This window comes from Phacochoerus africanus, chromosome 7 (genome assembly GCF_016906955.1).
Source record: "Phacochoerus africanus isolate WHEZ1 chromosome 7, ROS_Pafr_v1, whole genome shotgun sequence".
Lineage (NCBI taxonomy): Eukaryota > Metazoa > Chordata > Mammalia > Artiodactyla > Suidae > Phacochoerus > Phacochoerus africanus.
This window is the reverse complement of record NC_062550.1, coordinates 99901673-99914246: the sequence shown is the minus strand read 5'-3', so window position 1 is coordinate 99914246 and position 12574 is coordinate 99901673. Positions and strand designations below refer to the sequence as shown.

The window sequence follows — 12574 nt, the reverse complement described above, 5'->3', positions numbered from 1 at the left end:
AGGGCTCCCTTAAGAAAAATTTTAAATATAAGTGATTTTTTTCAGTCAGTTTAAAGTATGCAAATCAAGACATTATTTATGGCCATACCACATTTTGTGCTTGAAACTTGTCAGCATCTTATTTTTAGAGTAGTTAAATAAATCAACTATCCATGTCACATTCTAGTCTTTTTTCCAATGAGTATTTGTAACAAATAATTTAATGTATACATTTTTTAAATTATGGCAAATAGAGATATCACATAATGCTTAATAACAGATTGGATATGATTAAACCTATTAACTGCTTTTTTTTTTTTTTGGTCATTTTTTGCTGCCCCACAGCACATGGAGTTCCCAGGCCAGGGATCAGAGCCACAATCACAACCTAAGCTGCAGCTGCTTCAGTGCAAGATCCATAACCCACTGGCTAGGCTGGGCATCAAACCAGCATCCCAGTGGCTCCGAAGATGGCCACCGATCCTGTTGCACCACAACGGGAGCTCCCTAACTGTCCTTTTTTGCTTTGTGCTTCTGAGACAAGATTCCTGGAATCTTGTTCAGAATTTTTAAATATAGGAAATGCAATTGAACCATGTAAAAAATGTATGGTCAGATTTTCTTTTTAAAAGAGAAAGGTTATTTATCCTTCCAATCCATAGCAGAGAAGCTTTCTTTGTCAAAGCCTTTTCCTTGGAAAGTTGACTCACAGTCAACCCACAAAAAAAAAGAAACAAAAATATAAAGATATTCTTAGGTGATTGACCAGCTTATCCAAACCCAGTTTTAATAACGAAAGGATAAAATTTAAGATGAAATATGACCTATTTGGTTTACTTGCATTTATAATTCTCTAGCAAACATCAAATTTCACTGTTACTCTCAGTAATCCTTCTTGAAGTGTTTTCCAGAAGTTGATGTCAATAGTTGGTCTTTGGAAAGCCTCCCAGAAGAACATGTAAAATTTACAGCTCACTTCATAGAGTCTACCTAGGTCTTGACATTGTATGTCTTTGTCATGTACCTTTTATCATTGAAAGTGCAAAAAAATTTCTGAGGTATGTGTAGAATACTATATGATTAGCTTGTTAATAAAAGAGGGTGAGGAAAGTCAAGAAAACAGAACACCTTTAAGTAGCTGGCAAGCATCCTTCAAATCAAAGTAAAAATAATAGTTTGGAGGCAGTATTCATCTTTTTTTATGACTTTAAGACTTAGATCTGCCACAACACATTGATATTTATGGGTTCATTGTTACCTCTAATGTAGCATCTGGGTGCAAAGAAAATACATACTAGCCATTGTATTAATAAAAAAATTCCCAATTTTTAAGTCTGAGTTTAATTGATTTGGACAGAATCGATAAAATATTTTTGGACTGTGTTACAGTAGTGAGTGCTAAGGATTTTGTTTCAGGATGGAAGCTAGAACAAGAGGAATTCCTTATTCCTTCTCACTATCAAAGTCTTGTATCTCTCTCTCTCTTCATACATACATGTGTGTATTCATCCATGAAAATGTAGTATATATATCTCTCCATTAACATCCATGAAGTTTTCTTTATTTCTCTTCATAAAAAATTCTTTATCTTTTCTGTTTGTCAAAAAAAAACAAAAGGATGAGACAAATGTATGTTATTCTGACAAAACAATGATTTTAGGATACACTAAAGTGCCCTGGATTGCTTTCATTAGATCCATGGTGTAGACACTATGGTCAAGTCTCTCGTAGTAAAATTTAGACAAGTTTGCTTACTATTTGGGTGCATATACCACAACAGCATTGTTTAGCACATTTTAGGATTATTTTACAGAATGATAACATGACTTACAGAAGAATTATACCAGCTATTTCCAGATAGAATAACTTATTATCTGAGCCTCAGGTACCAGAGAACAGAAAGCATAAATTATGTGAAGAGCAATCTCTACATAAGGAAAGAATATTGTCTGGATCTCTCATTCTAGCTTTGCTATTAACTAGCTCTGAATATGGAAAAATCAAATGATTTTTGTTTCTTACTTTTCTCCTTCATAAGATGTCCATTTAAACTCCAAAAAAATATATGATAAATCACAATGATTTCAGTCATTTGAATTTTAATACAAAACGTATAAAATCAATTCCAAAAATTTATGCATATACTAAAAAAATGTTTGTAAGAATGAACTAACTACAGGCCTTCTCTATTTTCTTCTATTAAATGCAGGTACCCAATGTAACCTGAAAATATAGAGCATAACTATTCATTTTGCAAAAGGGAAACTAGAAAAAGACAGCTTCCCACAGAAAATTTATTGGCAATAGATGTTCAAATGTTTTTATACATTGAACAAGGTCCCCTTTGTATAAGTAATCAGGGGAGAAATATTTTTAAGTCTTTTTTTTCTTTCCATTGCCACCTACACAAAATTCCTGTTAAAGACAGTGCTTCTATGAGGAGGTATGCATTGCAGATGTATAGAAGTGTATGGAAACCTAAGTTTACAAGGAAAAAAACTCATAGATTATTATTGTACCCAACTGCATAGCCACAGAGATGCTTAATAAAACTGTCTGATGATATAATAAATTCTTGACTAAGTGCCTACAGCTGGCAAATACTTTTCAAGATTCACTGTCCAACAAACTACATTTTCTCATTTTAAATCCTTCATGTCACCTTTTTCACATTCAGTTGAAATTCTGCAAGTAACATAACAGTGAAATGTAAATAAAAGTATCATTGACTATGGACGGATATTCAACTTCAGAAGTTAAAATAAATTTAAGTTTGTATTAGAGTAAAATTATGTTGACAAGGTGTAAATCAAAACTTCCAAAGTGACGGAACTTTTAAATATCCCATCCATTGCTTTCCCTCCAAAGGACAAAGGTAGCAAAAGAGGAAGGTAGCAAAAAAAGGAAACAGGAAGTCCTGTTTCATGGACATATTGACTTAATCGGCTAAGAAGTCCAAATGCTAATACTCCTAATAATCAGCCATTCCTTTTGTGTTTTGGTAACGTGTATCCTCATACAATGTACATCAAATGGAATTTTTTGATTTACATCAGATACTTCAAAATTTCCATTTTTGAATTCCCCTAGTCTTATGTAAGTAATACACTGTCTATTTTGCTTGAAATATCTAATATATCCCCCAACATCTAGGGCTCCATGGTGCAAAATGTCATTTTGTCGATCTTCTGTTCCAGTACTCACTTTAATTTTTTTAATAATAACCGGATTTTCAAAAACAACCACAAAGACATCTCCTGTTGAAGGTGGTTTCCCCCAAAAGTATCCATCCACACTGCTGTAAGCCTTGCTTGCATCATAATTTTCAAAAACACTCATGTTGGTATACAGACTTGCAGGGGGGTTATCAGGGAGGTCAATTAACTCCTCTTCAAAATCGTCATCCTTCAGCTTATTCTCTGTTCCTTTATATGATGAATAATAACCCATGTGCTGAAAGAGAGATGGTTTAAAACGAATCACATTTTTCTGAGCCAACAGGCCCCGGAAATGAGTCAGTAGCCAATCACAAGGCATTTCTTGATAAAACATTAATAAAAAATGTGCCAAACGTGGGAGATCATGAGAGTGATAAAGTTTTCCAATATAGCCAAGCTTAGAGAACTCGAGTGTCACCCAATAAGTTCCTTGTAGGGAGGTAAGGACTTTCTTGATGGCAGTTAGGAAGTTCTTTGAACAGCGAACATCATCTTCAAGCATCACATAATAGTCTGAAATGTTGGCACAGAAATTAAGCAAAAAAGCGTAATCTACATTTTGCTTGGAACGAAATCTGACTCTATCTTCTGGATCATTATAATTTCTTTTAAGGCCATTCAGGATTGGGTAATATTCCTCTGGAGCATGTATGACCATTAATCTTCCTGCAATAATATGGTGGGCAAATTTCTGTGTAATATCTTGAACCATGACCTCACGCCAGGAGGAATTAAAGTCAGCTAGATGAACCACCACTGAAATTTCCTTCAGCTCTTCATAGCTCGACTGCTCAAAAATGGACTTGATTGTCTCAAGTAAATAGTTTCCTTTTTTTCGTCTCACTGATGAAAGTCCAATTGTAAGAAACCCTGAACAAAAGAATTTAGAAGGAAGATAAATTAAATGTGAAATTGGGTTTTGAATAACATAGAAAAGAAAGAAAAAAATGTTCTTTTCCCCTTAGGTCCGCTACTCTGTTAAGTAAATCTATATGAATAATTACATACAGAACACTTTGTGATTAAAGCAATACGCTAAATATATAAAACCTATAGTATTTCATACATAATTGATATTTTTTCTATGGAAAAACTGCATCTTAAGCTCAATGATGCATGATCCCTTTCCTGAAAATATTTGTTTATGAAATAAAAAATACCGTCTAAAGTGTTCTGCAGCTTAATTTTCTCATATATGCTCATATCTAGAGAAGATAGATAGATATTTAAATAACATCCATGCTGGTTTAAAAAACAAAACCCCTGCAGAAGTGTAATGGAATTCATCTAGCTATGGGTGACAAACTAGTCTCAAATGAAAAAATTAAGGTAACACATTTTTTAAATAATCCTTCACTTTTTCATAGAAAACATGCCATATGTTTTCATTTTTCTTTGATCACTGTCATTATCTTGCACCAGAAGAATTCATGACTGGACTTTATAATGTTATTTTGAAATTTATCTAGTTTGTTAATTAGAAGGCAAACAAGATTATAAGCTATATTTGAAAAACTACATTATTGCTCAAAAGTATGATGACTTGTTCCAAGACATGCATCTTACTGTTTTCTTAATTGTGAAACACATTTTGTAATACTTTTGTCTGCTGAAATTTTTATTCAGATACATAAACCTAAACTTAGAAATTTGATATTTTTAGGGAATAAGATAAAATCTTGTGAAATGGCAGTTCACCTCTGAGAAGTGTTCAATATCTTCTAATTAATGTATTTCACTTTTTAAAGCTCTCATTCTCACCATGACTCAGCACTGAATAAAATTTCAGAACCACCATTTGGGAAATAGGAAAATGTTTATGTTAACCAAAATCACCATTTTAATACAGACACCTACATAATTTGATTAGCGTGACACTGAAAAACCCTGTCTAAGGAAAATCTGTTTATGAGACTATCAGAGAGGTAGAGATTTACTTGTTTTGTTGAAACACCTGGGCTTGCAATAGTTACGTCTATGGAAAAACTAATGTTATCTGTTACCATTAAACTCTAGACACTGACTCATTAGTGCTCAATTAACGGCCAATACTTATAGAACACTTTCTACATAAAAGGGAGGAGTCTGTGTATTTTATCTGTAATATGCATCTTGAATATTAAAAACAGTCTTTTGAGACCCTTTGCACGTATCAACATACCTACTTTATAAATGAGGAAAGTCATAGAGAGATGAGGTAGTCATGCAAAGTGTGATACCTAGTAAGGAGTGCGGTGCCAAGATTCGAACCACATTGCTCTTACTCTCTGTTTTATATTGCCTCCTGAGTGTTAAGCAGTTGGTATATGTGCCAATACACATTTGCAAACTGAGCATGGAAGGGAATTAGTGATGTTTGAACAAAGGTGGTGTGACAGATGGAGATAAAAAAAAGAGTGGCAGTCTTTGCAGTTAGAAGGAGGTTTAAGAGCAGCAGACATTTGAAATGGAAGAAAGAAAGATCTAAAGAAGGTGGAACTGTTACAATATCCTCAACCCGGTGATAATAAAGGCACTTGCATAAACACTTCTTAACAGAGTACTCAAGTTCTGTGGTCTCCACACAATCTAGTAATACATGGTGTCACTGTATATTGTTGATTCTAAAATTCATACTTTTACACAGAAAATTTTAAAATCAGGTTGTATAATACAGTTGATGGAATCTTACAATTAAAACCAATAATGCTTCTTCTTGCTTAGTGGTACTGAATTAGATCATGATACTTTCTATAATCTATAATGTCTTGAAATCCATGAAAAACAGTATGTTACTTCATTGATCCAAAGGGCCTATAGTAAATTGAAGAGTTTCCTCCAAAATTTCACGTCTACCTGGAATTTCAGACTGTGGCCTTATTTGGAACTAGTCTTTGAAGATATAATTAGTTAAGGATCTTGAGACGAAATCATATGATATTTTGATTGGGCCCTAAGTTAAATGACTAATGGCCTTATAAGAACAGGAGAGGACACAGAGACACAGGGAAGGAGGCCACATGAAGACAGTGGCAGTGACTGCAGTTTTGCTGTCACAAATCAAGCAACACCAAGAATGACGAGAAACGGGAAGGCCAAGAAGGATCCTCCCCTGGATGGAGTGTCTTTCTGCCAAGCTCTTGATGTCAGATTTCTGGCCTCCGGAAACATAAGAGAATCAGCTTCTATTCTTTTAAGCCACTTAGTTTGGGATCATTTGTTACAGCATCTTAGGAAACAAAAACAATGACTACTTTCACTCCTTCAACCTGGTGGCAAGTCAAAGAAACCACACCAATGTTTGGCAATGTATCACTATGAGAATAGTTATTTTAAAAGCCAACCTAGGGAGTTCCCGTCGTGGCGCAGTGGTTAACGAATCCGACTAGGAACCACGAGGTTGCGGGTTCGGTCCCTGCGCTTGCTCAGTGGGTTAACGATCCGGCGTTGCCGTGAGTTGTGGTGTCGGTTGCAGACGCGGCTCGGATCCCGCGTTGCTGTGGCTCTGGCGTAGGCCGGTGGCTACAGCTCCGATTCAGCCCCTAGCCTGGGAACCTCCATATGCCGCGGGAGCGGCCCAAGAAATAGCAACAACAACAACAACAAAGACAAAAGACAAAAAAACAAAATAAAAGCCAACCTATACAATTTCAAGTTAATTGCTTTTTTCTTAGTCATTCTAAATGGTTCTATAGCAGACTGTTAAAAATTAGGCATTAATTTTTTGTTACTAATAGAATTGGATTGGTGAGTAATTGAAATTTGTGAAGACACACTGAAATATTTGCCAAAGAATATATTAGCAAAGCTCACAAATGAAGCAAGTTATTATTTTAAAGCAAAATATTTCATTGTTCTTGATTTTAAAAGTATAAAAGTATACTTACTCTTTCTTTGAAAAGGCATGACAGCTAAGTAGCGATAGGTGACATTGATGGTTCCTGAGAAATTAGATAAATATTTGAAAGTATGCACATAGCGTTCTGGGTTCAGCTGATGGATGGATGTTTCCCTTACAAGCTGTTTGTCTCCTTCCTGGATGCCAAGAAGGAGGCAGAGAAAAACAAACAAATAATAGATGGTCATGGATTAAATAAACTTTCTCCTACACAATCAAAATGGGTTTGAAATATAATATGAGCATTATATAAATCTCAATTACTGGCACTCAAGCTGTAGGTCATTCTTTTTCACCCAAGTTCCTACCTAGAGTCTCTGCTCCAGTTTTTGCTCACTAATATTCCACTGTCTATAATATATTTATAATTGCTTTTCTATAGCATACATTAATAACGGTATTCTCTTTATTTTCTTTAAAAAAAAAAACAACCTCTATATGAAAACTCCCACTGCCCTCATGTTCAATTTCAAATTCTTTAAAATAACTCAAGGATCTTAAAATTTGATGCCAGGTAATCTCTTATACAGTTTCATGTAAAGCTAATTCTCATAGATTCCCCAGATTTAAGATTTACTCTTCTTCAAGACCTGTCAAATAAAAGACCACATATTATTTCTATGATTTTGAAATTTCAGGAATCACTAGGAGGATGCAGCAGTGAACATAATAATTGGATTTTGGATAATTTATTAATCAGAAGTTTTAACCACTTATCTAGCCATGGTAATTGAAGGCTGTTGAGAATGGACAGCCACAGTCCTTGCGACATGGCAGGCAGTTTTTTTCCCAAATTTTTTATTTTTATTTTTGTCTTTTTGCCATTTCTTGGGCCGCTCCCGCGGCATATGGAGGTTCCCAGGCTAGGGGTCCAATCGGAGCTGTAGCCACCGGCCTACACCAGAGCCACAGCAACGCGGGATCCGAGCCGCGTCTGCAACCGACACCACAACTCAAGGCAACGCCGGATCGTTAACCCACTGAGCAAGGGCAGGGATCGAACCCGCAACCTCGTGGTTCCTCGTCGGATTCGTTAACCACTGCACCACGACGGGAACTCCCACATATTTTTAAGATACCTCAATTAGTATGCATTTGTACCAAGTCTTCAAGGAAATGTCTTCAGATCTTGTGCTAGTCTTTTCCATGATGTTTGCTTGTGGCTTGTGGGTGCGGAGGGGCAGGAGGGGCTGTTCTGTTGGAGGGGACGTTTGGTCCTTTTATGTTGAAGACCCTAATTTTCAATTTGATGATGTAATTACATCACTCGATCTTGAGCATGGTTTATAGTCAAGAAAATTTGTACACATTCAGCTTAAAATATATCCTATGAACCATGGATTCCCTTTTATCTCCCTTCTTTGAAATAAGATCAGCTGCAGATTTTGATTATCTAATTATCATTTGATCGAGCATCTGTGGGTTATATTTTACTAGCAAAATGATGACTTTTGTATATGGTTTGCCACTCAGCAAAATGTGTTTGAGGGCAAAATCTAATTAGAAAGAAATGTTCCTGTTTTTGGCAAAGTCTCTATTGTGCTGTGTGGGTTATGTGGGTATTTCTACGGTTCGGTACAGGAATGGCAGGTCAGGCATGGGCAAGGCATTACAGAGAAAGTAAAGGCATTGAATAAATTTAGACCTCATATTATTTAGCTGGGGTCAATAAAACTTTAATTAAACTTTGTGGTAAAATATTAGAAAGGATTCAAATACAAATTTTATCTCAATTGCAACTTTTACTACTTTGTGTCAAATTTAAATGTCAGTGGAAAAGGTGACTAACTCAGACTTTTAAAATTTATGGCCAGGCTGAGATTGGTTTGGGATAAAAACTAAGAATAGTGAAGCCTGATTGGGTTTAATCTGGTCCTTGATAAGATGCATACTGAATATCTTTAATGTATATTCAATTATGTTTATGAACCTATATTTTGTTTTTAATACTATAATTCTATATTTTATATTATCTTGATAATTTCACAAAGAAAAAATACTTTAGTCTGAGTTATAATGCATTTGTCATCTGTAAGTTATAGTTCTAAAATACGTGAAATTAAACATTGGAGGCTGGTTTTCATGTGTACTAACTGAATATCCATTGAATTCTAAGTATTTTAAATTCATCATACATAAATCTTTTCATCTTCACATTTCTGAAAACCTACCAACATCATGAAATTTCAAAATAAACAAATTGAGGATTTCCAAAAGGTAACCAAAGGCTGAGTTTTGCTTCAGCTACTTTAATAGTAATGTAATATATCCACAATCAATATGGATTAGAAGAAATATCTATGAAAATCACAGTCATCACAATACTGAATTCATTGTACCATTCTGCTTTTATGCGATACACATTCTAAAGGAAGTACGGGATATGGAGTATCTCTTTAAGAATTCTATCTTGAACATGTAAAAATCCAGACCTTTTCTGTGATAAGATAGAGTACATTCATCCTGATTGAAGGATGTTAACAGAATATAAAATGAAATGAAACTTATATGAAAGCACTTTATTAAATTCTCAAGAACAAGCTTCTTTACACTTTTCAGCATAAATAAATAATGCAACTTTCAACTGAATCAGTCTTGTTGGCTGCTTTCCAAAAGCGTCTACCTGAAAGCCAGACTCTCCCTGGATACCTTTCTTCTGTAGCTACCATGCTGTAGTGTATTTCTCAGTAATAAGACAAAGCTTTATGACAATCTTTTTCTAGATGGGAATGCAATTCAGTGGACTAGCTACAGACTAAATGTATACCCTAGTGGGTACTTCGAAGATACTCACAGCAGAGAGGCTAAATTGATTGGGCATTCCGTGTCTCTTCTACTTTGTTTGCCTTGTTATACTATTTATCTCTTACACTAAACTTAGCTTTCTTTCCCACTGAAAGGCACATACGCCCCTAATATGTAAGGAATACACCAAATTGTTATATGCTACGATTTGGGGCTATTGATGAGTTTTCTAGAAAAAAAAATAGATGTTCTAAATAACTCGAGACCTTACTACTATAATTGTTTATCTGATTTCTCTGAACTATAACTATTGTTTCCCCTGAAATAACAAAGACTGAAAAAGAAAAACCTGCTAATGTCTCTGTTCAGAAAATTGCATGCATTGTGATATTTTAGAGTTAATAAATGAAATCAAGTCAGATAATTTTAAGAAAAATGAAATAACAGAGCTGAGGGTAAAAAAGTGAGAAGTATTAAAAAATAAATTGCATTATATCCTAGAAGGAGGCTAGTTTTTTTATTGATATTAAATAGTTTTAGAATAAATTTTAATGTAATTTTACATGAATGAATGAAAGAATATTCCAAGTGTTTATACATATTAAGCCTTGGGATAAAATTTAGCTCAAAACACAATTTAGGCAGAAAACATCATCTAGTAAATAGTGAAAAGTTCAATAAATAATTTGCAATATGGGTGGATGCTTGTATTTAACAACCATTTTAACTCACTATTTCTAAGTTAAGTGTTTAAAAATAATATCAACTTTTAAAGCTAAGAAGCAGTCTCTTCTCTGCATCTGGGCTGATTTGCAAATTTGACTAGAAATATGGCTAATATGTCAGGATAATATCACTGAGAAAGTTATCTTTAGTAAGAGCTAGTTCATTACACTTTTTAATTTGATGGCTAGGATGATGCCTAGATAGGAATGTGTAAACAGAGAAATAGTATTTGATCTTCCTATGGATATATACTCTATTACTTCTTACATATTTTACAGTTAGCTTGAAGAGCAACACATGATGTTTATTGCATACAATGGTTGCATACAATTGTGAACTGAACACGATATTGAAATTACACTTGGAAGTATCTTATAAATGCATCATCACTGAACACAAGAAGCATCCTGCCAATACCATGTTTTCGGCTCATAAGATGTGATTTACTTCTACCAGTATGCACAGATGCAAGAAATATATTTTTATTACATAAGATTAAATCATTAATCAGAGCTCCTCTAGTTAATTTATGATCTTTATTTCTATCAAGAAAAAAAAATACCTGGATCACATGTGCTTGTTTTATTGTTCTTAAAATTCATAAACCTAGTAATTAGACTAAAAAATCCCAAATGCATATCATTAGTAAGTTTCTCCAGTTTGCTATGTTTAGCTAATGATTTATGGACTGCAAAAAGGCAAAATTCATGTCTAGTCAAAGTCTAAATGGTGGTGACTTCAGCCATTGTGAATTACCTATGAATGGCAGAATGAAGAGTCCACAAGGTTAAGACCTATACCTGAAAGTAAGAGGCCTAGGCAGGGTCAAGATCTAGGAATCTGATGGAATTTGACTACCAAACAACAATGGTACAGGAAGCAAAAATCTTTACAGAAGAGCTCCTAAAAGGAGCTGTACCAAGAAAGATCATGTGGTTGGCTCATAAGCTATAGAATAGTATCTGGCAAATAGTAGATAGTTGAATTAATAAAATAAAATAAAATATGTTATTAGGAAATGCTCTTTGTAGGTATTGCCAGATTCTCTAAGGTGAGATATTAATTGAAACTTTCATCATGCTTGTATGATAGAAACTACTTTCCAGACCTCTATATATTCAAAAGCTTTGATTTTCTGAAATATGCGAACAGGAATAATTGCATAAAGATCAGAACTTTCTGAGGTATATTAAGCTCAGTTCGGATAGAAAAAGCAAATAAGCAATAATGTCTATATTATTCTCATCAGACAAAATTATTTGATAATTATAACAATAATAAATAATATAAACAAATTGAATTATAACATTCAGTCCGATATTGTCCTTTTGTACACTTTCATCATTCACTTAAAATTCATTCAGGTTGGGGTTGGCAGATGTAAGCTATTATATGTAGAATAGATAAGCAACAAGTTGCCACCATATAGCACAGAAAACTATATTCAATATCCTGTGATAAACCATCATGGAAAATAATATTGAAAAAAGAATGTATACATATGTGTAACTGAATCACTTTGCTGTGCAGCATAAATTAACACAATATTGTAAATCAACTACACTTCAATAAAAATTTTTTAGAAATTAAAAAATAAAAATTCATTCATAAATTATCTGATAATTTTACCTGTTACAACTATTGAAGAGTTTGCACATTAATAACTTAGTTCTTGAGGTTCTATATTACTTTTCAGTGAGTGTAAATATATAACATAGTGATAACTTAGGGCTGTTCGAAATCCAGATGAGATGTCACATATTGTAATAAATTAGTATTTCTTAACAAAACAGCACAATTAGTGTCATTAATTAGACAATTGGATTTGTAAAATGTTGATAATATAGAAAAGTATAGAAATTAAAGAGTAACACTTTTAAGCAAATTTTATTCTACATACAGTTGACCCTTGAACAACATAGGTGTCAACTGCAGTTACACTGATGAGTGGATTTTTTCCAGTGAATACATAGTACAGGGCTGCATGACCTGAAGTTGGCAGAATTTGCTCATGCAGAAGCGTGGATAT

General features: G+C 34.0%; 1 protein-coding gene across 1 annotated transcript in view; it reads right to left on the bottom strand.

The window, feature by feature from the left end:
- Positions 1-302: 302 nt before the first annotated feature.
- The window catches only part of MGAT4C (MGAT4 family member C), a 723824-nt gene continuing 711552 nt past the window's right edge, over positions 303-12574 (bottom strand). Inside the window, exons 5-6 of the mRNA XM_047788334.1 lie at positions 7064-7211; positions 303-4067 (exon numbers count right to left, since the gene is read on the bottom strand). Coding sequence (XP_047644290.1) covers positions 2926-4067; positions 7064-7211 — 1290 coding nt within the window. The 3' untranslated portion in view covers positions 303-2925. The remainder of the gene's footprint in view (positions 4068-7063; positions 7212-12574) is intronic.